The following is a 25,760-nucleotide window of genomic DNA, read 5'->3' as shown; positions in this document are numbered from 1 at the left end:
AAAATCTTATACAACAGCAACATAAATCAAGGGGGGGAGATGTTAATTGACACATTCGTGGCTTCTATAGCTTATTGTTTGTCTGCCGGTAAATCAGATGATCTTTTTTACAATAATGCATGAGCAAACACAGAAATATAATACGGTATCTTTAGAAAGAATTATAGGTAATAAATGTTATTTCAAAAACTTTTGACACTTCGACCTCAATCAGTATTCAACATATCTTAATGACTGATTTAAGATTTATGTGAATGGGTTTTACAAAGCAAGCTTTGAAAATTTTTGAAAATTTCAAATTACAAATTACAAGAAATAAAACTTCTCCTTAACACTGTATATAAAGACAAAATCACAGTCAAGCTGTAAATTGATAAATATCAGAATCTCAAAGTTTGTTTTTAATGATCTTTTTTCCTTAAATTTAGTATATCTGATTTTTGAACAAAACACCAAGCATCGTATTGCTGCTGCAGTTGTGTTTGATGAGTCAGACCTCATTGAGGATTAAAAAAGAATATTTAGCTGCATGTCTCTACATTCATCAGTGAAATCAACTGTGGCACTATGACAAACAGCACATGCAGCTGCTCATACAGCCTGAGCACACAGGGATCAGAGTAAAAAGTGCACTAACATTAGTGAGGTGACAGCTGCCACATCAAAAAGTCAAGTATTGACCACAGATTGATTACATTTGTTTTAACAGGATGTATTTTGATTGGTAACTGTATCATGTGATGTATGTATAGTGTCCTGGAGTAGGCCTCCTTTAATCTCATATTTATATTCATTAACTGGCTGTATCATCTGTGGCCTGTAGTCTCCTAACGCAAAAGACCATTTTGTACCAGAAGCCATTTTCTTCTATAATTCCTTTTAATCACAATTCTCTGACTGGTAAGTGGTGATAACACTTTAGGCTTTAATAAGAAACTGGCTCATACATGTTCCTTTTAGCATGATCAGTAACATCATCTATGACCAGGAGTGTCTTGCCGATGATGCTCCACATAATTGTGAGTCTACTAGGAGAATACACTGGCTTGAGGCTGTTTTTTGCTGTTCTGAAACAATTAAGCCTTCATAACTGAATCTACACCAGTTTCCCCACAGGCCACATCATATTAACCTTGACTATAGTTTCTGGCTATTTTTTCCATCAGAGACAAAATAAATCTTCATCAAAGTGAATGATAGGAATTACATTTACATCTCTAATGAAGCTGCAGAAACAACCAAATGTGCAGTATTTTGTTATGGGGGCTGGGGAGGGGGGGGGGAGGGGGCGGGGGGGTTCAACAGCTGCAGTAGTCGTGCTGCAAAAACTCACCAAATTTAGTCTTTTCTCTCTAGGCACTTCAACATTTGACATAACAGCAATCTTGCAACGTATGTGAACAAATGTTTCATTTTAGCTGAAGCTTCTACGTGAGTATTACGTGTCGAATGAAGGAGTAAAAGTGTTGGAGTACATCCATCATATTTTTTGTTGGTGGTGATCAAAATAACACCATATGCAATATATCATTGTGGGCAGTCAATGCTCCTATTATCTCACACTAGGGTCTGGGATTTATGCCAATTGCCATCAGTGGAAATGACCTCAGTAATTACTTTGGAGTGAAACCAGAGTATGCCATTTTGCATTTGTTATTGTGAAACATGTGGTGTTGACACTGTACTTACCACACTGCTGCCTAAGCCACCGATACAGACCTGGCAAGCAGCACTCGTTCTCCTACTCACCATGGTGCCGCTCTATACAGCAGTCATACAGTGATACCAGCTCTGTCCTGGGTGTCTGGTGTGCATGAGTGTGATGTATCAGGTAGCTGACTGTGAGAGGAAGGCAGGAGCTCCATGGTCCTCAAGATGGCAGTGTTTTTCTAGTGCAGTAAGGGGTCCTTCTCAGCACAGAACACAGCTTTTGCTTTCACACCAACATGTCTAAAATGGATGGGAGGAGGAAACTGAAAACTTTCTTTCCTGTGTAACGTGGCCTTAAACTTCTAAAGGGGCTTAGGCAAAACAAAAAGGTCTCCTAGAAGAACTTGGGGGATGGTTGGGGTCCGCAGTGTGAATTCCTTCCAGCGGTGTCAAAAAGGGTGAACAATCTGGCCTGTTCTTGTTTCATCTCCATGCTGCAGCAGACCTCGGATGACAAAGGGAATACAGCTTCAGCACAGCAAACATGCTTCTTCGCTCGTCTCCTCAGAGAGGGTTCAATCAGAGGAGAACACAAAGATGGGATGGGGGCAAACAATATTCCTAGCTGAGGCTGGACCAATCCTCTTCCCTGAGCCAAACATTAAGTCAAATCAAATCATAACTGGGCAAAATATAATAACGACAAATCAGCCCAGTGGTTCAGCTTGGCCTCTGCAGTGAGACAGCTTGAACTGTAGATGCTATGGAAATTTCAGAGCGGTGTCACCCACAATCTCCCGAGTGGAGTGTGTGACGGCCGGTGATGGAATTTCCTCAGCTCCTATTCAGACGCGGGAACAATGTGCATGAAACCTTTAGCATAATGAGCAGGTAGAACAACAGGATACTGGCACATGTTGCCGTCTGCTCCGGCCCTCGCCTCCCGAACTGCACCGCTGTCTGCATCTGCCACTGCTTCACACTGCAAACTGGACTCTGGCTCCTCGATCCTGATCAGGTGTTCACATGCCAACAGCAGCAGTTGAGGGGTATAATAGGGGATCATGAGGGAGGGAGTAATTTTTGATGGGCAGCTTAGGAGCTCAGAGCAGGCCCGTGAGCAAACAGCGATCCTCACACGAAACAGGGGTCTCTCTTCGCTGGTGCTAAACAAATTGCAAATTGTCTCCCTTTTCGTGTGCAGAAAGAAAATTTCAAGTGACAACTCCTTCGAAACACAATAAGGTATGGCAGCTTGTTTCTTCAATTCACTTCCATCGAAGAAACATGTTTCCCTTCAAATGAACAATTTATTGATAATCGGTCACATTAAGTGCCCAAACGCACTTTCAGGTATGTGAACAGCTTCGCATGGGCTCTATGGATTTTCCTTTCCCATGACATCAAAGTGTACATTGCTCAATTTTCCACTTAAAACAGAAGTCATCACAGGTGCAGATGGGCTACACAACTTAAAAGCTGCCTCATCAGTGAGGACTCACAAATACTAGGTTGCCTTCTCTGCAGAGGTTTTCAGCTCTGCTCTCGTCTCCTCAGGAGTCCAACGTTGCAGTGGGTGTGATGTTCACACATAACAACTTTCCCACATATGAATGTTCTGATTACATATTTAACCAAGGTCAGCAAATTATAACTCAGAGTGGATTACTTTTGCATGACAAACATACAATGGCAAAAGAAAATACGGTGAGTAGGCCTTTGGAACATGTTGGCAGTCGTCAGTAAAATATTCAAATTCAAAATTAGACCTCTAAAATTTAAATTCCAACATCAACAGTTAAGGTACTGCTAAAACTTTAAAATTACACAGACCTACTTGCTGAACAAATAGCAGGTTTTTGTTACTTGGTACCAACATTTTAATTATACTGAATATTATTATTATTCTTGGAGGAACTACTGGTTTCAGAGCAATAAATGAAACAGACTGTCAATATCAACACAAACTTCTCTAAGCTTTTTTTATCCATTACTACTGTAGTTTTTTTTTTCATAGATCACATTACACAACCATTTCTAAGGTAGGGATGCACAAAATAAAATATGAAGTAAAAAATAAGAGAAATATGTTATTATTTGCTTTACTATACTATGCGTATTGTGTTATGGGCCGTTCCTTTTCTCACATCTGTTAGTATTCAGCATTCCACAAAGTTGATATGACAATTTAGTTTTACCAGCGGACTGGACACAGTTCATTGTCTATCTTGCAATTTGTTTGTTTGTTCCACAAACTGAGGAACACAATTAAAAAATACCCTCAAATCCAAACCATGAACCTGAATATAATTTTTCTAACAGATGACAATGTATATAACTGAAACGTATCAGCTGTATCTAGACACTTTTTTATCTGGTGACCTTCAAAATTTTCCAACTCTGAGAACGCACACAGGGACACCAGTGTGAGCTTCGAGTCAAGCCCATCAAAATTAGTGAACATAGCACAACTCTTCCTCTGTACACCACTCTCCGTTCACCAGTGCTCAGGCTACGTTGCCTTCATCAGGGTGGTTACCTGATGAAGGCAACAGACCTTCAGTTAATGGAGCGTGGTGCAATGGAGAAGAGTTGCCCCACATGTTTTGACCGTAAAAATGTTAACAGGGTTCTTTCTCCGAAGAGATTAGCTTTGAAACTGCAGTACCAAATCATTCACTACACCTTTCCTGAAATCCACAAATTCAAAACTGTCACGCTCACCTTTGTATCCATCCATCAAAAAGTGATTATAGTAGAAATATTATTGCACTGTAATTCAAAGCTTTGAAAAATTATGTCTTCTGATTCCCCTCATCTTAAGTACCTGTGTAGGAGGTAGACACAACAACAACAACACTTGCACAATCTAAGGCCATACAGAATGCCAGCCCATAAACAAACATGACCTTTGTTGGGCTGGTATTGTTCAGCTTTTGTTAACACTGTGTCAGGGAGACGTGGATTCAATGACGAAAATAGTTTGCGAGGCCTGGGTTTGTGGTTTTATTGTAGTGGAGGTATTATTGTGTCCACTCCTTGCATTTCTACATTTTCTTTTCCTTATTTTCTGGTATATCTGGATGGATTAGATTTAAACCTGCAAATGAGTGTTTTCTTTATGACTTATCTCTTCTTAAATTAAATTAAAATTTATTCCTCAAATGCTCCTCATGTTTTACAGTATCCTGGCTAAATTACTGCAGGTTTATGACTTCGTGAGCAATTCACCCTTTAAAAAAATCATTTCAAAACCACACACCCTCTCAGTTTTGTAGAAGGGCACTGTTTGTCCTTTTAGTGGATTACATGGCAACATACAAACAAACACTCAAGAACCATACTAGTGTAACCCATAATGCAGAACACACAGCATGCAATAGTTACTGACATACAGCAGATTTTTTTTTTTTTTTTTACATGACTTGAACTTAGTGTGTTCTGATTTTTTTTAAGATGCTCCACGAACCACAATCATGACCAGATAGTCCTCTTCACTTTTAGCCAGAGCTTTGGCAGAGGAATCCAGGAACTGCTGGGAGAAATCACAGGGAGGGAAAGCATGAAGAACCCCTGTGTTGTCTTTATCTCTGCTCCCTCCCACAGGCAGGCTGATGACTCCTGCTGCTTGTTTTTGGTTGAGGTAGGACACCAGGTTCCGAAGTGGCCGCTGAGTCGACGCTGCAGGGTCAGACGAAGATGTATCCTCTGTGGTCCCAGGAACTGCTAGCAGAATGGCGTAGCCGTCGGGACCTGCAACCTTGATGCGCCGGGATACCTCGTCAAGCTTGGGCTGGTCCAGACGGAGACGCTGGGTGATCTTTAGCTCGCTCACCTGCCTCCCTGTTGTGCCGTCAATGAGCAGGTCACTGGCTACATTGTGGTCGCCCTCCAGCAGGTGCATGTTGGCTGGAAAGTTGCTGTTTTTCAGCAACAGCATACCCTGCCAGGCCAAACTGAGTCTGGTGCTGTCCGGCTTGGACAGCTGGCCTCCCTTGGCGCTGATCTCAGAACGTTCTCTCTTGGCGGGCCCTTTACCACCATCACCAGCTTTACGTTTACGCTCTCCAATTGTTGAAATGCTGCTGCTTGAAGGTCCCTTGTCAGAGAGACTCTGGCTTTTGAGTCTCCGTTCAGCCCCACTTCTCTCCAGGCTGCTGTGACGTTCTCGTGCTGGGGAGGGTCTCTCGCCCCGAATAGGGCGCTCTGAGTCACTGAAGCGGCCTCCGTCTCTGCTGCTACCTCCAGGACTACCATCTGGAGAAGCACGTCTGCGCCTTACTGTCCTCTCAGTGCTGTCAGGGGAGTGGTCTATGTGACGTCCATCCTCCATTACGCGCCGCTTGCGTACAGGTTCTCGTCCCTGCAACTCTCGTTCCAAAGACCAGGGCTCCCGTGCCCGCCGCTCACGTTCCAAGTGTTCCAAAGGCTCAAAGGGCGAGGCACGTACCCGTTCCCGAATAGCCGGGTTGGGCCACTCAGTTCCAGGAAAGAGTTCTCTCTCCCTGAAGTGAAGCGGCGGTGGAGTCCGTTCCCTGACCCTCAGTGGTTCAGGTGTGGCACGGTGGACAAATGACTCAGCCACCATGTCGAAAGGTGGAATTGGAAGAGGCTGCAGGAACTGTTGCTGGTAGCGATGCTCAGTGTCAGCAAAGTCCACTCTAAGTCTTCTCTCTGGACCCCCCAGTGGGAAGCCCCTCATGTGTGTGCATGCCGCTTGTGCAGCATCCAAACTTTCATACTGAATGTATGCCCAGGTATCCCCCTTTCTGTAGTCAATGGTCCTTATAGTGCCAAAGCGATCAAACTCTCTTGCCAGGGCAGCTAGAGGAACCCAGGGTCCAAGTCCACCCACCCACAACCGCGTGGTAGGAGTTGCTTTCCCATAGCCTATCTTTATGGGGTTGCGGCCCACTATTTTGCCAGACATACTAAGCTTAGCACGGTGAGCCATGTCAAGGTTCTCAAATTTCAGAAATCCATATGTGCTGGTTTGTCCCCGTGTGGGTCTTTTAATGTCCACTTCTGTAATGACCCCAAACCTGTCAAAGGCTCTCCTCAGGTCCGCCTCTGTAACAGTTATGTCCAGGTTGCCTAAAAATAACGTCCTATTGGCTCTTTGGTCATCTTCTGGAGATATAAAATCCTCCTCACGAAAAGCTGCTCGCTCTGCAATGAAAGCCGGACGCGCCCTGGCTTCAAACAGGGCGAACTCCCTGTCCCGCTCCAGTTCTCTGGGCAAAGGGGGCGGCGGGGGAGGGGGGAGCCGTCCCAAGGCCAGCTGCTGAAGCCGGTAGTCTCTATATCCAAGCCCCGTGGGCGAAAGGGGTCTCTGCAAATGTCTATGGCTTTGAGCTGCACCATACAAGTCTCTCTCTACTGGGGAGCGGCTTCTCCTCCGGTTGATGTACACTGCCTCGATTTTCAGCGGCCGGTCGTACAACACCAACCGTCCCCTGGCGTGCTTAGCGGCTCTGGCGTCCTCCGGCTTCCTGAAATTCACAAACGCTATCCGCTCGTCGTTGCTGCGGCTTATCTTAACGCTCACATCTCCAAATTTTTTAAATTCATGAAAGAGTCCGTCCTCTATGTCTTCGTCGCTCAGCTGGGTGCCCAGGTCGCTTATTTTGAGGGTTTTGTACTCACTCTCGGTGCTGGGCGGCTGAACCCGCTGCTCCCCCCGTGAAGTGGTCCTCGGTGAGGCTAAATCCAGCGTCAGGCTCAGGTTGTGGTTTTTACCCACGGAGCTAGCGGCTGCAGACTGACAGCTGTGATTATTTCCAGTGCGGCTATGACTGTCGAAATCCCTCTCTCTCTTTTCACCAAGTAGACTCCTTCTCGTCGAGCCGCCGTCGCTTTTGGTCGAGCTATTCCCATTATTACTCCCACTGGAAACGGAAAGAGCCCCCATTTTCTTGCTGGTCGGGTGGCATCCTCCCCTGTCTCGAATATCGTCCAAGGCCCGGGAGCGTTTTTTAATCGGAGACCGCTCTTTACCTTTCATTTCAGTCCACACAGAGCCGATCCTCGGGGCGCCTGGGGTTTTTTAGTGCTGTTTCTGCAAATTAGTGCAGAAAATTAATGAAATAAAAAGCGGATTTATTCACTGACCCTGCGGCAAAACAACAACAGCCGCCATTTTGTAAAGATTAGCGTGAAGGCCCGCCCCTTCGAGCTGATTGGTTGAAAAGTGGGTGGAAAACTTTAAAGAGTATGTCAATCATCCGCTGAGACATTTAAATAAAAATGTTTAGGTTTTTCACATTTTAATACCATGGAAACGGTGGACAAAATAACTGGAGTACTACACGAAAGAAAGTTATTTCAAGATTTACAATTTCTCTGAGGGCATGTGAATGCATCAGCTGTGTGTGTAACTGTGTGTAACTGTTATGTTGTAGTATTATGGACAATGTGCCTAGTAAATGAGTCTTAAAAAATATTCTAATATTTGACAGGTAACAAAATGAGCACAGTGTAGGGAGGTACAGAGAAACTTTGTCATCTCATTAACACAAATTAGACCTAATACCACAAGGTGGCAGTATTTGAACAGTAGCTCAATAGGTACAGTAGCCCATAAGCCTCTAACTAATCCTTAAAAATGACCTTGGATGGCCACAAGGCCTTTCTGCCTGGGGTAGGTGGACAAAGCAAGCTGGTAATAAACCTGTTGTAATCTGTTTCCTCATACAGTAACCAAACTCATGCATAATTGCAGTAATTTATTAATTATCAGCCTTTTAAGTTGATATTTAATTAATAGCCTTGTTAAGTAATGGAGGTTAAATGGGCAGATTTTCAGCCATGCTCTTAGTGCTTGTTCGTGTCCTTGAATACTTTTTAAAGGCGTTACCTTTTTGCATGTACAAACTGAAAGCAAAATAAAAAAACACAACTGTAATAACCCACTGATACAGCATTTGGCCTTTGAATTTATTTTTCTCCTATTTTTTTCAAGTCAAGCTATTGCTTTGATGAAGCCAAAATAAAACAACAATTAGCTGAAGTTGCTGTTTCTATCAGCCACCTTTAGCACCTCCTGATAAAAACATTTTGTACCACCGTACAGTAAAATGCAAATCGTCAGCTTGGTGGGGCATTTAAAGCTGAAGGATGTTTTTTTTTGTGTGGATAATGAAAAGCCAAATGGAAGAAACCAAATACCTCATGACAGACTGTGTTGAACTTGCCTCACTCCACTGTTTGACTGTGTTGGTCGCCCTGAGCTTCCACATTGTTTATCGTAGTGGGACATGTTAATGCTGTCCGGCTACTTCAAATACAGGGATCTGTTGGTTCACAATAGCTGCGCTTCAAGGCTGAGATAAATCTTGTTGAGATCAAAGCTCAGAACGGTGGCCAGCAGGCAGCTTACAGATGTTAATGAGCATTAAATCATATTTTTAGTCCATTAATGAGGCTGTGGGTATGTGCATTTCCAGACTCTAGCTATAGTCTTCACCCAGTGACCCTGACACACAGAGCGATGCTTAGTTAAGAACTGCCCCCAGCATTGTGCAGTCTTAACTCAACAGTTTTCATTTATTTCTGACAAATCACATAGGCCTTTTGTAGTCTGATATACTCAGTGAATACAGAACAAAGCTAATACCACACCACTGTAATTTAAATGACAACTTCAATCAAAACTGATGACCCCCTATTGTAAGATGATTTTTAAGTTATTACAACATTGTGAGTTACTATATTACAACTGTCCTGACAGTGTTCAAAAGTTAACATATCCAATTCACGAAGCCGCAGTTTCCTCTTTTGTTTATGGACAGATAGATTTGATTAACCTGCTGCTTATCCAAAAATAAATATTAAAATTGAGCCCTGATCCACCATCTGCTATTTCTTTAGCTTTCCCAAAGATGGCCATCTCCTCAATCCCTTATCCCTACTGACAGGTCTTCTTATCTTCTCCACTTAATCTGGGATTTAATCAGGGGGACTATGTAACTGCAGTAAGGGCTGCCGTCTCCCAGGGCCTGGCTGGAATTTGAAGCTGTGGGTGTGGAAAGTGTTTCTGATGGGTTTGTGCATTCTTCTATTGGAACCACATGTTAGTGGCTCACACAAAACCCCGACACAGACTAAGGGAATGGCAGCTAATCCGCCCCAGCATGGCTGTCATGGTGAAGCAAGCAAAAGGGAAAGGAGAGCCAATATATTCCGCCGTAAGCCATGTACACTCCTGGGGAGTAAGTGGAGCTTGGGAGGGCTTTGTCCACCAGTGGAACTCCTTTTTTCTCAATTCAAGTTGCATTCTCAATCTCACACAGATTGAAATGTGCACATCTGACATGAATATGCTGGTATTTAGTAATTTACACCAGATGGGATGGTACCATGCAATTCGGTGTTTCCTTGACAATAAAGTAAATTGTTTGGGGTAAAGCACAACAAGGAGATTTCCTGAAAACAATTATTAGGAAAGCATTCAGAATACATGCAAGACTAAGTATGGCACAGAAACATATTTATGTCATGTTCTTCTTTTAAGACAACACACAAAGACAAGTATTTATAACTGGGCCATGGTAACCCCAATTTCTTCTATTAAACTGTAACTCATTACTCAGTTGGTCGGGTTTACCACTGATGCCAGATGTGAAGGAGAAATGCCTGCCTCACCGTGAAGCCAGCCGTCTGTGGGAGGCTCTCTACTTTATCATCAATAGTCAAGTGTGGTCGCTCAGTTAGCTTTTCATTAATGAACCTGCCACTTGTTCGTGATACACGAGGTGCAACCTGAAGGCCTCCTGAAGCGAAGCCGAGTAGGCTGCACATGTACGCTCTCTCTGTGCACGTTACCGAACACAAAGAAGCTCACTTCCTGCACAGCAGAAATCTCTATGTTTATGGCAACCACAGCCTGCGAAGCATTTTTGCCTCACAACCGCATTCCCAGTTAAAATGTGACACAGACTTTTGGTTAGCTCTCTTGGTTATCGTTTTTCTAAAAGAGTCATGTCAAGGCTAAAATAATTCCGGTTGAGATTGTTTTTGTTACATTTTCGTAACGTCTTTTCCCAAAACTACTTTCCTATTGAATAAGACAGATGATTTAGATTGAGGCCTTTATTACTGGTCACACTATAAAGCACAACAGACATAAAACAAAGATTAATATGATAATTACATTTTTTACATGCTTAAATAATTTTTCCTCTTTGGTCTCAGCATTGTGATATTAAAGTAAAACTGGAAACAAGAAAGTTCCTGTTAATATGTTGGGTTTCATGCAGGAGGCTCAAGTTGCCCTGAATGTTCATGAAATTTGTGTTCCAAGATCTTCTGAATCCTGAAACGTCTCCAAGTTGGCTTACATAAATGTTAAGAGGAAATATTTGAGTCATATGCTGAGGTGGGTGTGTACATCTGGGACTGTGCATGGGTCAGGAATGTAATATGCTTTGGCTCAGTCAGTGCATAATGGAGAGCTGGCACTGTTGTGGTCATGTAGGCCAGGAGAGGATGCTGCCTGGCTCTTTGGCTTTCATCCGCAGCGCCACCAGGCCCGTTGGCTTGTACTCAGTCTCGGGCCCCTCGATGGAAGGGGACCCGAGGCCTCCGGGGAAGCCGTGGAGCGAGTAGAGGCCATTGATGCCCGGATGGTGGGACGGGTGGTGGTGGTGGTGGTGGTGGTGTGGGTGGCTGGGGGATGTGGGCATGCCCATGAAGCCCTGCAGGTTGCTGTGGGGGTGAGGGTATGGACTCATGCAGGATGAGGGGATGGAGTCGGCTCCTAGGACACAACCAGCACCTGAACCACCGCCTCCTCCTGAGGCTGCCCCTGGCCACAGGTTTCCCTGCATCTGGAGAGATTTAGGATAAGATACATCTGGAATTCTATTGAAATCAACATGACGATGTTTCATGCTCTGCGATGAACACAGTATCAGCAAAGGTCAGACTGAGCTTGTTCAGTTTCGTACTAGTTCTCGTTCTCGCAGCAGGATCAATACGGTATTACAACATGTAAGTCATGTGAGATCTGTGGTGGCCCACCTGGTATGTATCATGGCGAGGGAGGAGAGAGATATCATATGTAGCAGCAAAGTGGTTGCGCACCTCGTGGATCTTCCCATAGCGTTCCCGTTTCCTCCACTTGGCTCTACGATTCTGGAACCAAACCTTTCAAATACAAAAATATAGTAGAACAGGAAATCTTCAGATGACAACAGGTCTTGTTCCGGCCACAGATTCTCTTCTGTTTGTAGTTATAAAAATGAGAAGGTGTAAAATGTGAATTAGTTGCCCGAACACACACCTGAACCCGAGCCTCAGTGAGCTCGGTCCTCAGTGCCAGCTGTTCCCGGGCGTACACGTCAGGGTAGTGTGTCTTCTGAAACACTTTCTCCAGCTCCTCCAGCTGAAAGGTGCTGAACGTGGTGCGGTTGCGTCGCTTCTTGTTCTTGCCTGATAAGTCGATGGAGTCAGCGATGGAGTCCCCCTGTAAACCGCCGACTGACTCTTTCAGCTTGCCGCAACAGTCTGTGCCAATCCCAGGATAGCCCATGGCTTTTGGAGCTCCTTTCTCTCTGACTGAGGCATGCAGGGCACACAGAGATGTAATGAATATATATATTTAAAAACTGACAGAAATTCATATGCAAATATTCAAACTGTAACATTTTTTTCCCTCAGCATCAGATTATTGTTTGATGGTTTCAGACTACTGATCGGTTGTCTTTGACGTACCACTCTCTGTAATTTTTAGAGTGCTGATTCAACTTAAGATTTTGCATTTGTAAACTTCTGCTTTAAATTCTAACATCATTGCAATCTGATCCTCTGTCAAACACTTCATGCAATCCGTTTTATTTGGTTTGTCTGGATCTCATAGCTGCCAATCTTGGCCAGGACACTCTTGAAAATTATGCACTAATGAAAAAAAAATGTTGCTCTCAATTTAGTGGTTAAATGAAATTTAAAATATTTTTTTTTTGTTTTGTTTTTGTTTGTTTTTTTTACACTTTGTTGATTTCAGGGAGACTAGGCGGGACCCCGAGGCACACCACAAACAAATCAGCAGCTTTTTACAGGGTGGCACAGATAACATTCATACCTCAAGCCAAATCAGAGCGTCCAGAAGATACACCCACGAACATGAGGTAGAGAAATATACAACATTTGTACAGAATAAGCCAGTGCTTCAAGCCAAATGTCTTTGCATATCAGACACTGATGCAAAAGAACTGAACGATCAACAACTCGCCTTTTGACTGCCAATGAAATTACTTAATGTCCTTTTTTAAAACCAGAACACTTTCACTTACATATGAATCTGGCACACAGTGGTCAAGACCAATAAACTGTAACTTTACACCTTGTTACAAAATCAAATTCAACTTTTTATCACATCAAACATTTTGTTCTCGAGGTATCACTGAAAACCATTAATCTCTTGCTTGTTTTTTATGCCTCTCAATTTAATTCCCAAACAAAAGCTGCCAGAAGAGGCTGAGCTGTGAGACGCCTGAGAAAATCAACACACACAACACTAATTCAGCCAGGCAGTGTTTTAATTAGATTAGCCCAGACAACCATATTTAGGCAGTGAACTCTCAGTGAGTTAAACCCACAAGGCAATAAGTAAAAAACAAGATTTGATTTCATGTGGAAATACAGAAAAGAAAAGTTTAGGGTCACATTCCAAACAGACATGTCAATTTATTCTATGGGAAACGTTTTGCGATGTCCAAGTCAAAACATTCAAATTAAGGATAAGACAACCAGGATACCGCACTGAAATATATGACAAATCTATATATAATAAAGCGCTTGATTGTTTGAATTAATAATATACATTCTGGCCTTTACATTCAGCAGTAAAGGGAAATCTGAAAGTCTTATTTTCCTTCCTGTTAACAGACCATGGAAAGAGCTGTTCCCTCCTGCAATGTTTGGATGTTGTTGTCCATGTTCATTAAGTTTAACCTTGAGCTCCAAAACAAAATCACTCTCCATCTATCTGCAGGCACTCATTCACCGGGGGCAGCTCAGACGCTACTCTGCTATCCTCCTGATTCAATATGGGGCCCAACAGAGAGCGCTTTTCATTGCAACGTTAATTTCCTCGCGCCCATTAGATCCGACCTCACACCACAGTTCATGCTGTATTCTGCAATATTCTCCGTCAAGATAGCAAACTGCGGCCGCGGGCCATAGTATAGCTTTTACCCTGTCAAGCACCCACATCTGCTCTGCCTCCACTCCAGTGTAATTGGAGATCTATGTAAAATGCAAGAAAAGGCAAATAGAGGAGAAATTTGAAATGTACACGCAGGAACATCATGTTGTGAGCAAGGGGATTAATTCTAATATAAAATAGTCACAGTAGAAATTTCAGCTGCCTCTTTTCCAGGCCTCCTGCTCTTACATTAACGTTTTCAATTCGTGCAAAACACCGCTTCAATCTGTAAAACATGTTTCATCCTGCTCCATTAAAGGACGTAGAACACAATCGCTGGTTTTAAATACATCTGCTACAGTTATTATAACAGATGAATAATAAAAATGCACACAATTCAAAATTACGCAATCTCAGCCTCTTCCTGGGGTTTTGCGAGGGTTGAACCTTTTTGTGCTGTTGGGGGGGGGGTTTAAATGGTGAGGGATTTTTAGTGAGGGCTACTTTATTTTATTTTAATTTTATGGAGAAATTACATGCATTTGTATGTATGGCATATTTCGAATCTGAAAAATATGAAAAAGATAATAAATGTTTGTACCCGTGAATACATTTTATATGTTGGTAGCTATGCCATACATTTAGAGACAAAAAGCTAATATCCTATTGGAAACATCATACATATAAATTCAAATTTAGCAATGTAGTAAATATAGTAAAAAACATTATAAATGTAATAAATACAATACAGAAATTCAAGCGTTAAAACCCCTCAAAGTGTAAAAGCACAAAAGAAGCATTATTCTTTACATACTGGCCCTTTATTTGTGAAAAATAGTCAGAAATCTTTTGTTCAAAATTTTTAGTTTGCATCATAGAAATCAAGCAATTCCTTGTGAAGCAGTTTTATAAAGATCAATTCACCCATTAATTAAAATGTGTTAACTCTGTATTGCAGTTTTAATAATGGATTGTGAAAAACAATATTGCAAACTAGAATAAAACCTCAAGGTGTGAAAATGGTTGACATTTTTTTTTTTTTCACATGTTGGTCTGTCCCGCCATCACTAAACTATCCTCCCACCGTAGACAAAACAGGAAGACGCGTCTGCTTTTTGAAGGTGTGTGAACCCAAACTCAAAAACACACTAATGAATAGTAGTGCGTGGATAGATACACACACATACACACACACTGTTCTGCACATAAATCCAAAGCCCGGCGCATTTGCAGCAGTATTAAAAAGTAAATTAAACTAACACTTAACAATTGTCAGTGCACAAGCTTGCGTGTGTGTGTGAGTGTTTTCTGAGAAAGGGGGAAGGAGAAACCATACATGCCTTCTCTTATTCAAACTTTAAAGAGAAAAGTAATAAAAGTCTTTGAAACAGGACAGCTGATATCGTTATCATAACTAACTGCGAAAAAAAATCTATTGGCTGTCTTTGGCAGGAACATGAATCAAGCTGTTGTATATTATTCTGGACACAGATATCACAAAGACCTTATCAGCGCTCATATCCTCTTTTGCTTTGCAGAATCATCAACACCAATAAATAAAGTGAAAGACCACATCATTTCTTCAGGCTTCGGTTCAACGTATACAGTTGTTACTTTTCTTCCCAAGATGGACATTTGTAGGCAATTAGGCCTGACAGTCTTTGAGTCCATGACTGCTTGCAAACTTCAAAGTCCATTCCTATTGTTTTACACCACGAAACTTTTCATATGATGTGAAAAAGGCGATTGACAGAGAGTGTAAGGGCTGAAATACGCTGAACGTTGCACTAAAAAGCTGATAGCTGACTAGTAGCCTAATGACACACCCAACTTGCTGCCAGGCTGACCTTTAACCTCTCTCACTTTACATCAAGCCTGTCAAGGGAAAGAAAACTTGTTGACATTTTTATCACAACCATGCTTTCCCTTGCACTGACAGTAAAACTCAAGTAACACATTTGTGTAATTATTAAAACAGAAACAAATTATAATGATTTGAAATATGATCCACTGAATTTGTGTAATTTAATTACTCACAAAATGTATTTATTTTTTTGATTTTATTAACGTTTATTGTCAGTTTTTATTTCTCCATTCATCCAATATTTTTTTTACAACCGCTTATTCTGAGCAAGGCGGCCATTATTTTACTTTTGAAATGTCATAATTGGAAAAAATATGTCAATGCAAGGATCATCTGCAGCACTAAAGAAATTTAGGCATAAAATACTTGTTTTTTATTGCCTCTTAAGGATAAACTATCATCTATTAAAATTTTGTTGTGAGTTGTTGTAGGCTAAAGACAAATATATAATATAATATATATATATCAGACATATACAAACAAGCCTAGTTCATCATGATGGCAACAGGAGTTGTAGAGATCTTGCTGTTGCTCCTACTTTTACTTTAGTTATTCTTTTTTTAAACTTTTTTTTAAACTTAAATGATCTCTAACTTACCCTCTGAGCTGGTTTCATAAAACGCCGGCTTGCCGCTCCCCTTCTGATCCTGGTTTATACTGTCCAAGAACTTGCTGTGTTTGGATGGTGAGGCGGGCGGGTTCGCCGGGGCAGCGCCGTGCGTAAAGTCCGCCGCAGCATCACCAAACCTCCCCATGGCGGCGGCGTACACATCCCCGCGCAGGCTGAGGCGGTGAGGGAGAGGAGGAGGAGGAAGGTGCGAGGGTTTCTGCAGCTCGTCGCAGGGGAGAAAGGAGCCGGAGCCGCCGTGTTCCAGTCCCGGGGAGTTTTCCGGCGTCCTCCTGCTGGTCTGCGAAGAGAAAGGCAAACAACTCTCAGTCTCCATCTTACGGGTCCAGCGGGCAGGACAGACAACAGCGACTGGGCGCTAATAGTGTGGGCGCCTGAGTGAGAGGTTTTTTTTTTTTCTTCTTCTGTGTTCATGTCAAGTGGGTGGGATTTAATAGATCAGAAACAAAGACCCGTGAAACCGGGGTTGGAGTGTGTGTGTATGTGTGTGTGTGTGTGTGTGTGTGTGTGTGTGTGTGTGTGTGTGTGTGTGTGTGCCCGCGCGCCTGTGTGCGCGTGGGAGGAAAAGAGAGAGAGACTGGGGGGCGGGGGGGGCGGGGGGGGGGGGGGGGGGGGGGTGGTTGAGAGAGAGCGAGAGAGAGAGAGCGAGCGAGAGAGAGGGTTGTCTCTCGATGTCTACAGCATCGGGCAATCTGATATAATCCGCCAAAAATTCAATCACGTGTGGTTTGTGTCCCTCCAATTAACCATTTAATTCCTATTTCATATATTATTATGGACCTAATCACCAAATCAAGCAGGACAGGAGAAGCAGACAGACACACACACACAACAGTTTACACACGGAAAATCACCGAATAAAAATACACCTTTTTCCTGAAGGCCACGATGACACAGTCTGTTATTTGTTTTTTTTGTTTTTTTCATTTATTTATTTAATTTATTTATTTTTATTTTACTGTATTTCATTACATTTCATAACGACTGGACCTAAATGTTTTCTTAACATATGCTTTGTGATACTGAGACTCTCTTCCTTTTCATTTAAATATTTCTGCACGCACAGTATAAACTGTTCCACCTATTACAGCTCATCTTATTATTTTATGGGTCAGATTTCGATGCATTATTCTACTGCGGGTAAATTTATTCTTAACTGGACCTTGCCGCTAAAGCAAAAAGGGAAGAAATTAATTGAAATACGTGCCACATCAAAAATGACCAGTTCACTGGGGTGGTAACACAAATTCCTGACCATTATAAATGACTCAAGTAAAAAAAAAAAAAAAAAAGAAAGAAAAGAGGAGAGTAATTTAATTTGGCTACAAAACGTGTGGAAATCAGTCCAGAAGATTGTTGAGGTCAAGCACAATTGGATAATAAATTAAACACAAATTGATACGCAAACAGCTTAATTAAATATGCTAATGATTATAAACAAATATGTAAATAATAATAAAACATGTAAATTAATTGAGATGGTTTATTTAATTGTCCACTTACAGTAATAAAAGTTTCGATCGCTTATGTTTTTGAATTGATACAGTAAAAACCATCATTCTCCTTGCAAATGCGACGGCATCTATCGAAACATTTCAAAGCGTATGTGGCAGTTTGGCCCACATCTTATTTCACCTGAGAAGATCTGTGCGAAATTTAGGATTTTGGAGGTTGTTATCTATACAATAAGATATTTGTTTTAAATGAAGAACGTTAAGCATCAGTTATTAATTCAAACAAAATAATTATTCGATCATGTAATCTTGAGAATACACCAATGTGAGGCCGAAATATATGGTTATGACTTAAACTGAGATCAAAGAGATTAAATGCACAATAGTCATGTTACTGTAAATTATCGATGTGTCTGCCCGACTATTACAGCAGCTGTAGTTCACTTCGCCGTTTCCTTGTCCTTCAGCTCCAAACTATGGCGCTGATTTCCTGTGGCTGTACTAAATAATACTGAATGTCTTTCAGAAATAATGGAAAGAGCAGAACAATAGTCATGAAAGTCATAACATTTCCCTGTAGGCAGTAAAATACAGTTTTAATTGATGCAATATTACTCTTACATTTTTGTGGGTTTTTTTTTTTAACTTGAAATCAAGTAACATTTGTTTTGATAAAAGTCTCTGAATATAAAAACAATAACAATATCTTAAATAAAAGCAGAAAGAGCATTCTTTGTTTATGGCACAAGCTGTGTTATTCATTTTTACCATGCAGCTCAAAACTGACTGAATATCCTCAGAAAGAGTTAGACTCAGCAGTAAGATAAAAGCCTTTTGATACTGACATGTTATCTCCGATCTAGACAAACCTCGACTAAACACAGTGCACTTACCAGGTTTGGGTTCATCTCACCATCTCTCTTGATACCTGAGGCCGCAGGCTGCTCAGCTGATGGACAAGTGTGTAAACATGAGGTCCATTTGGGCTGAAGGGCCTCATAAGCCCCATTTGATTCCATTTTGAGCTCTGAAATATCAAAGTGTCCACACTGCATGTTACAGATCCAAGTGTAGGAAAAAGGCTGTGCAACAAGAAAGATGGAGTTAACATGGCGTGTGAATGATGGCTCCAAGTGAGCTCAAATTCTAGCTTGAAGCTATGTTTTTATGACATTTAAATATAACAATAATCAGTAAACCAACAGAAAACAATTTCTAATCCCTTCTTCATACTCCAATGTGCAGATAAGACACTCAAAATACATTCCTGTCTTTATCTTTCTTGAGTCTCAAGTGTAGTCATGAGCAAAATGAAAATTTTAGTCTTCATCTGGACACAAATTGTAAAGACATAGCTGCGTGCATGGAAAGGAAGAGCTCCTTTAAGTTTAAAATGATTAGTGACCTCAGATATAAGGCCTAATGACATTTATGAGTAACATGACTTAGATTAACATGTTTGGGTCAGTAGAGCGTAGAGGCTAAAAAAAGGCAGCACTGTCATGTTAATCACAACCACAGTGCCACCTTTTACCCTCCCACACTCTGAGTGCATTCATCCCCCTAAACTTCAGCCTAGGTGTAGCTGCCAGCATTTATCAAGCTGTCTGGCTGACCACCATTAAAAACCTCATAGTTCTGTGAGAGGGGAGTATACGTTTTAAGATGTACACACAAGGGGACGCGGATATGTTCCTCAAATCTCGTGTCAGGCATGTCCTCTGTGGCCCGAGGCAGCAGAGCACTCTTGAATTCATGAACCCAGCTGAGTAAATGCATTCCAGAAATGTGGGCAAGAGGAAGAACGTCTGCGCTATGATCTCGGAGCCGCCGCAGGTAACAGTGTTTATATGAATATTGCATCAAGAGAGCATAAAATGTAGAGGATTATGGGTATGTTATTTGCTGAGGAATCAGAGTCTCCTACGCGTCTGTGTAGACATCTGTATGCTGTGGCTTGTTTAATTATACTTGGGGGGGGGGGGGCACCATTCATTCATCTACTGAAAGGTCCAACTTTCAGGATAAAATAGACATTGAAATATCTGCAACATCAAGCAAAACAAAGCCGCTGTCCTTTCTAAAATGAGTGCATTGTGTTAACTTATCACTAAACCCTACCTCAGCAAGAGATGTGTGCATCTTATGCTCATCCACTCGCAGGGAAAGAAGCGCCGGTTAAAAGCAGGGAAACAGCAGAAAATAGCATCAACTTGCTGTCCATACCATGACCAGCTCCCCTCACTGCTCCCTGCGGTCCTAAACCCTTGTCCTCCAAGTCTGTCCTGGGCATGACCCTGCACAGGAAATGAGTTCAGCCTGTTGGGAGTCCCAGGTCTCCCCCCGCCACCTCCCCGCTCTGGGCACAGACAGCATGGATAAAGGTGACCCTGCACTCTCACGGCGCACCCTGCGGCCCTTGGGCTAAAGAGCCACTTCCACCCCTCCCTCCACTACATCCTCTCTGCCTGACTGTCAGTCTGCAGGGCTTTGTCACACCCTGTTACACCTTACATCCTGTCTCTTAATGTCACATACACAGGCTTGTAAGATTGCGCACAGGCACAAATGTAATCAAATGAATTAAGTACTCGGGCACTAATTGATTACATACATTCAGACATTTAAAAGGTTATATGGTAATTTAGTGATGTTATAATAGTGCATAATGTCTGTTGTATCAATAGAGAGTAAACAAAGATCTGACCTTTTCCAGTGACAATCTGTGTGATCTCCAAACAGCACGTAGATGGAGAAGTTATTAAGACTGACCTTAGATGAACACCAACGTAGACTGCCAGCTAGAATGAAGTACAACTCTGTACTTCATACAAGCTGGCTGTCTTTGACTATCACTGCCCGAGGCCTTTCCTCTCACGTACAGGGTGGCGATTCAACCTGAGGTTTGCATTAGAATAGGAGAAGGATGGCTAATTTAATTACCCGCCATGAATGCACAGAGATGATCCCATATGCAGAGCCAGGGCTCCTCTCAGAGGCCTCCCTCACATCCTCCGGTCTGTGTCCAGAAGTTGCAGAGCCAGCTGAGGATGTGATTGGCAGCTGCCGACCCGAGGGTCAACCGGCTGGAGAGGTGCATTCTGGGAAGCGTAAGATGGTCTGCTGTAGCGAAGGGGGTTGAGGTTTCGAAGGGAAGTGGGAAGTGGTGTTGCTGTCCTCTGTCTGACCTCGCATGAGGCGTCATGGAGCACACTGGAGCCCAGTGAGTGTTAGCAGCCAGCCAGGATCCACAGCCACAACACACAAGAGATGAGCTGGGTATTTATCTGTCAGAAAAGAAGGGACAAAGATTTATACGGACAAATGTTCAAAAAAAGAGAGAAGGATGATGGTATTGTTTTGGTTAGAATTTGACTGTATGAAAATATTATTTTCCACACAGCTCTGCAAGAACATAAGACATGAAAAGTAAAAGTTTTTTCCATTATTTTCACTGCTGGAAAGATCGTGACACATTGAGTCACTCAATTAACCCCCCAGTGATCTTCAAACCAAAAGACCTTCATGTTTGACAGTGTAGACAGACTAACAATGACAAGTCCTGCAGCCTTTGTTAATCAAAATTTGGAAATTGTTCTTCTATGGTTGATTTATCACATAAGATTTGCTGCTGCAACACATGCTGCGTGTTGCTCTCTTACTGTAGTTTCAGAAATTGGGAACACTTAATTCAAATCCAAGACAGAACTACTGTGACCACTTTCTGGTAAGGCACCATTGATAAAGGGTTCATAAGATTTAATTTATAGCTCTAGTACTGGTAAATAAATCATTTATTATGCTGTATAGATCAGTTATGAGCCATTAATAAGAAAAATTGATTTATCAGGTTATGGAAAATCCTCCCCTGGTGTGACACTTCTCCTACATACTGTTAACAGCTTAATAACATCTATAACTAGAGACTTGATGGATTGTCATAGAACCCCTTATTAATGACTTTATTAACATTTATAGGTGACTAACTTACTTTTGCTGATAGCTTATTACAAATTAAGAAACCCATCATCCTTTATTAATGGCTTACTAACATTTATAACTGCATGCAAAATGACGTGGATAACTCACTAAGGTTTATAAATGCAGATTTAATGGCTTGGATGAATTTAAGGATTTTCCACAACCTGGCAACCCAAGAGTTATTAGTAAACAATTCATTAACCATTAATAAATCCATTAATTACAGCTTATAAAGCCATGGTAAAAGTTGCCTGATCAGAAAGTGGTACTGAAAGGCACACAAGGCCCACGACAGAAAACCGACAAGGTATGAAGAGTTAAAATTGTCTGAATTTTTTCCACTTGGCTCATTTAGTTTTTCAAATTACATATAGTTTTCACTATATGAAACAGTATTGTAAACCTACATTACAAAAATAAATACGTTTTATATCAACTGCTCTACAGCGTCGAGCTGACTGCGGTTGTCATAGCAACATAATCGAAGGACCCACACAGGTGCTAGCTTAAATTCTGACATTTTAGCAGTTTAATATGAACATTTAACCTGTTTTACTTCGACCACAGAGAGGCTGAATGTGGAGGCTTGCTCGGCACAGTAGCTCAGATACAGAAACGCAATGTGTGTGTGTGTGTGTGTGTGTGTGTGTGTGTGTGTGTGTGTGTGTGTGTGTGTGTGTGTGTGTGTGTGTGTGTGTGTGCGGGAACACCGGGTTATGAAAGCTCAGTCTGTCGTGATAAATGCCTCTCTGCTCTGACTGGCGCTTAATGAAGGACAGACCGGTGCAGCCTCGCTCCTTACTCACAAACTCCAGGAATCCGTAAACACGCACCTCAACGAAACCATCTGGATGTATCAGCTAGGCCCAGATACAGCAGACACACGCCAGAGCTAAAAATAAATAATCCCTAAATGTGTTTGAGAGCGGACCGGGAGGAACCGTTGGCGAAGTGGCCCTGCTGGGCGGCGACGCATGTGTAAGGGGTGGACTACAAAATAGCCGCTAAAACAAATTTAGCATTTTGTTAACTGTCAGCATATGTAGCTACGAATCAAATGTAATTTTTATCGTTCAAATTATTAGCCATATTCCTGTCAAAATCTCACTCCTTTATCGCATTTGGTCTATTTTAGATACCTTTAGATAGGAAGTAAAATATAAGCTAGCTGGTTATCATCAAGTTAAATAAACTAACATTAGATTAGAAATGGTCAATAGAGGCCATTTCCTTTAAGTGGAAGAATACATTTCTTTGCGATCTTATAGATTCTCTTCCTTGGCCACTTGTGGCCAAGATTATTGAGGTAATCAATTTGCCTATTTCCGAGTAATTTGGATTGGCTATTGGAGGAAAAGTGGGCTAATGTAAGGAGTTAAATGCAGGATGAACTGTGAGATCACTTTAACAGCTATAATCTTATTGATGCTGCTTTTTTGTTATTTTTTATAACAGCCTACAAGATTGCCCGTGACCCGGGGGTCGCGGGTTGAATTATGAACAGCACGGATTGAAGATCATGGGGTTTTCATTATCCAGAGCCAGAGGACAGGAGCCTCCTCAGGTCCTCCTCCTCCCGTCCTGCTGTCACCATGACTTCCGGTGAGTGGATAAGTGTCCATAAGACATGTAGCACCTGTGTTCATCCTGGAAAGGGGATGAACGCAAAAATATGTTGTCAAGCTGTCAATCAAGAATAATGGACACATTCAAAAAATACATTTGAATAAAAATCAGCCATTTATAAAAAATAAATAAATCTGAATTTTAAGTTAGCTGTTGTAGCATTTATATTTATTTATATATGATACTTCTGTATCCAAGTAGAACTGACTTATATCATTTAAGATAACATTACAGAAATTACGGTCTAAACAGTGAATGTAGACCTTTAACTTTGGTTTGTAATTTAATAGGAATACACAACTAATACACGGATATTTAACCATAAAACTCAAACCCGTTTACTTTGTTACCAGTTTGGTGAATAATAGCCTACTCAAAAAATCCATCAGTTTCTTTTCTTTTTTCTTTTCTGTCTTTATATATATATATCACAGCGTATAAAGCATAATATTGGATGGAAACCTTTTTCCAGGCGTGTATTCTACCCCCTACGTCTCCATTACAGATTCTATTTTCCGGAGATCAGTTCAGATCGTTTTTCACTGGTGATTGAAGGAAACGAGTTTATTTTCTGATTTCTTTTTTTGACTGCCAACTGGAAATCCCAAAATCACAGGTTTTCACAGATAATGAATTAAGGCAAGCCAACGAACGAAGGATAAACTTTAACAATATTTTATGGGCTTTCTTTTTTCTTTTTTTTTTTTTTTTTTTTTAGAAATTATGATCTGAGCTGTGATTTTCACAGCGAAAACAATGAGAGTATCATTGTCTAATTAATTTAAGACGAAGAATTGAGAGGATATATTTATCCTAAAACTTTAAGACGTTGCCTGCAGTGAGAGGAATTAAAAACAAATAGATTGAATTAAGGATCTATAGATAAACGAAATATAAAGTAAGTAAACTCATTCTTCTGGTCTGTCTTCACGAAAAGCTTGAAACCGTTTTCAGCAAAAAAAAATATATATATAAGCGCCAGTTTCTGTTTAGATATAGCCTAAAGAGATTTTTCCTCACTTTTTTATTTGACGGGATTCTATAGACAAGGCCTTGACAGCTTTTGAGCAACTGTTCACCTCAATATAGAAAACTAAGGTAAGTCCTATAGCTCGTCGCCTATAAAACGCCAAGCATGATCTTCGACGGGGAAAACACTTTTCTGAAAGCATAACTGACTTTTATTGGTATATTGGTATCAGTTGTCTTATTCTCAGTAAAGGTTACAGTCTGCACATGTGTGTGACAGGCTGTATGATTCCTCTGGCATGTGTGACCGACAAACCGACAGACACACAGGTCTGTAATCCTGAGGCTCCAGTCAGGACCTGCGGCTTTGGCAGCGGCCTCCAGCTCCAGCGCATCACATGAGAAAACTCCTGACGCACAGGAGGTCTCCGGTAGCCACCAGTTTTCTCACATTTTTGGAGGAAACCTGTCAGCTATATTCTGGATAAATACTTATGAAAGAACAACATTTTTTATTTCATTTTTTATAGTGCCTGACAATAAATCTGTCTCTTTTTTGCGAGTTCAGCTGAGGGAAGGGATGACAGTGGCAAAAGTGATCACAGAATTAACGTGCTCATATTTCTCTGTAGCTATCAGCGGTGTTAGAAGGATTTGTTGGGACGGTGATATTTAATGGGTTTTACAAATGAGTCAAGGTGTGAAATCTCCTCCAGGATGGAGACTCTCCTCTGTAGTGGAGTTTACAGGCCCACATGCCCAGTAAAGCTCAAATACTACAAATAAGAAAATAAGATAAGATAGATAGATAGATAGATAGATAGATAGATAGATAGATAGATAGATAGATAGATAGATAGATAGATAGATAGATAGATAGATCTTTTTCAAAATATCCCTCCTCATAGGATTACAATACAAGCAAAAATACTAAAGAAAAGTCTAAAAAATTTAAGATGAATTAAAATTTAATAGTCATCATGTTTGCAATGCTGACATGTAAAGTAACTCATTTTGCATATTCAAACTCAATTTTCTTAAAACTTAAAAAATTGCCAACATTCTCAGAGTAGCACACGCAGATCACCGCTATCATGAAAATATTGGTGAAGATATAGATATGATTCCTGTCTGAGAGGATCAGTTCTTGTATCTGCTGAATGCCAAACCCCCTGGTGCAGTGCAGTCCTTTGTTCCTGTCCAATCAGATACAGCTGTACAAGCCAAACTCCACAGGGATAGCTGGGGTCATCCTCCCAGCGGATGCTTAGGCCCATCCTGCTACTGGTGCCCTGAGGGCCCGGGCACAGAGCATGACCCCCTAAACAGCCACCCAGACACTGGCCATAATGCCCCCGTTCACCCACAACTCACTGAAGCTTAGCATGGTGAACATAGTGTTTTGTTTCAGCTCTGACTCATCTTCGATTTTTTTTTATCATG

At 41.5% G+C, this 25,760-nt stretch overlaps 2 protein-coding genes across 3 annotated transcripts; both read right to left on the bottom strand.

Annotated features, from left to right (window-relative positions):
• Positions 1 to 2,940: 2,940 nt before the first annotated feature.
• Positions 2,941 to 7,829, bottom strand: rbm15 (RNA binding motif protein 15). The gene has a single exon (XM_056384050.1). It carries the CDS (start codon positions 7,652 to 7,654, stop codon positions 5,102 to 5,104), a length of 2,553 nt encoding a protein of 850 aa, XP_056240025.1. The 5' UTR covers positions 7,655 to 7,829; the 3' UTR covers positions 2,941 to 5,101.
• Positions 7,830 to 10,744: 2,915 nt separating this feature from the next.
• alx3 (ALX homeobox 3) lies at positions 10,745 to 18,741 on the bottom strand. Of its 2 annotated transcripts, XM_056385375.1 has the most exons (5): positions 18,635 to 18,741; positions 16,258 to 16,567; positions 11,933 to 12,207; positions 11,671 to 11,796; positions 10,745 to 11,477 (listed from the first exon to the last, which is right to left on the bottom strand). In XM_056385375.1, the coding sequence occupies exons 1-5, from the start codon at positions 18,647 to 18,649 to the stop codon at positions 11,118 to 11,120; spliced, it is 1,086 nt and encodes a 361-aa protein (XP_056241350.1). In that variant the 5' UTR covers positions 18,650 to 18,741; the 3' UTR covers positions 10,745 to 11,117. The 2 variants fall into 2 exon arrangements, with proteins under 2 accessions (XP_056241350.1, XP_056241349.1); XM_056385374.1 differs by lacking the exon at positions 18,635 to 18,741 and having other exon boundaries at positions 16,258 to 16,673.
• Positions 18,742 to 25,760: the final 7,019 nt, after the last annotated feature.

The sequence above is a fragment of the Seriola aureovittata genome, chromosome 9, assembly GCF_021018895.1.
Source record: "Seriola aureovittata isolate HTS-2021-v1 ecotype China chromosome 9, ASM2101889v1, whole genome shotgun sequence".
NCBI lineage: Eukaryota > Metazoa > Chordata > Actinopteri > Carangiformes > Carangidae > Seriola > Seriola aureovittata.
This window is presented reverse-complemented; position numbering and strand designations above follow the sequence as displayed.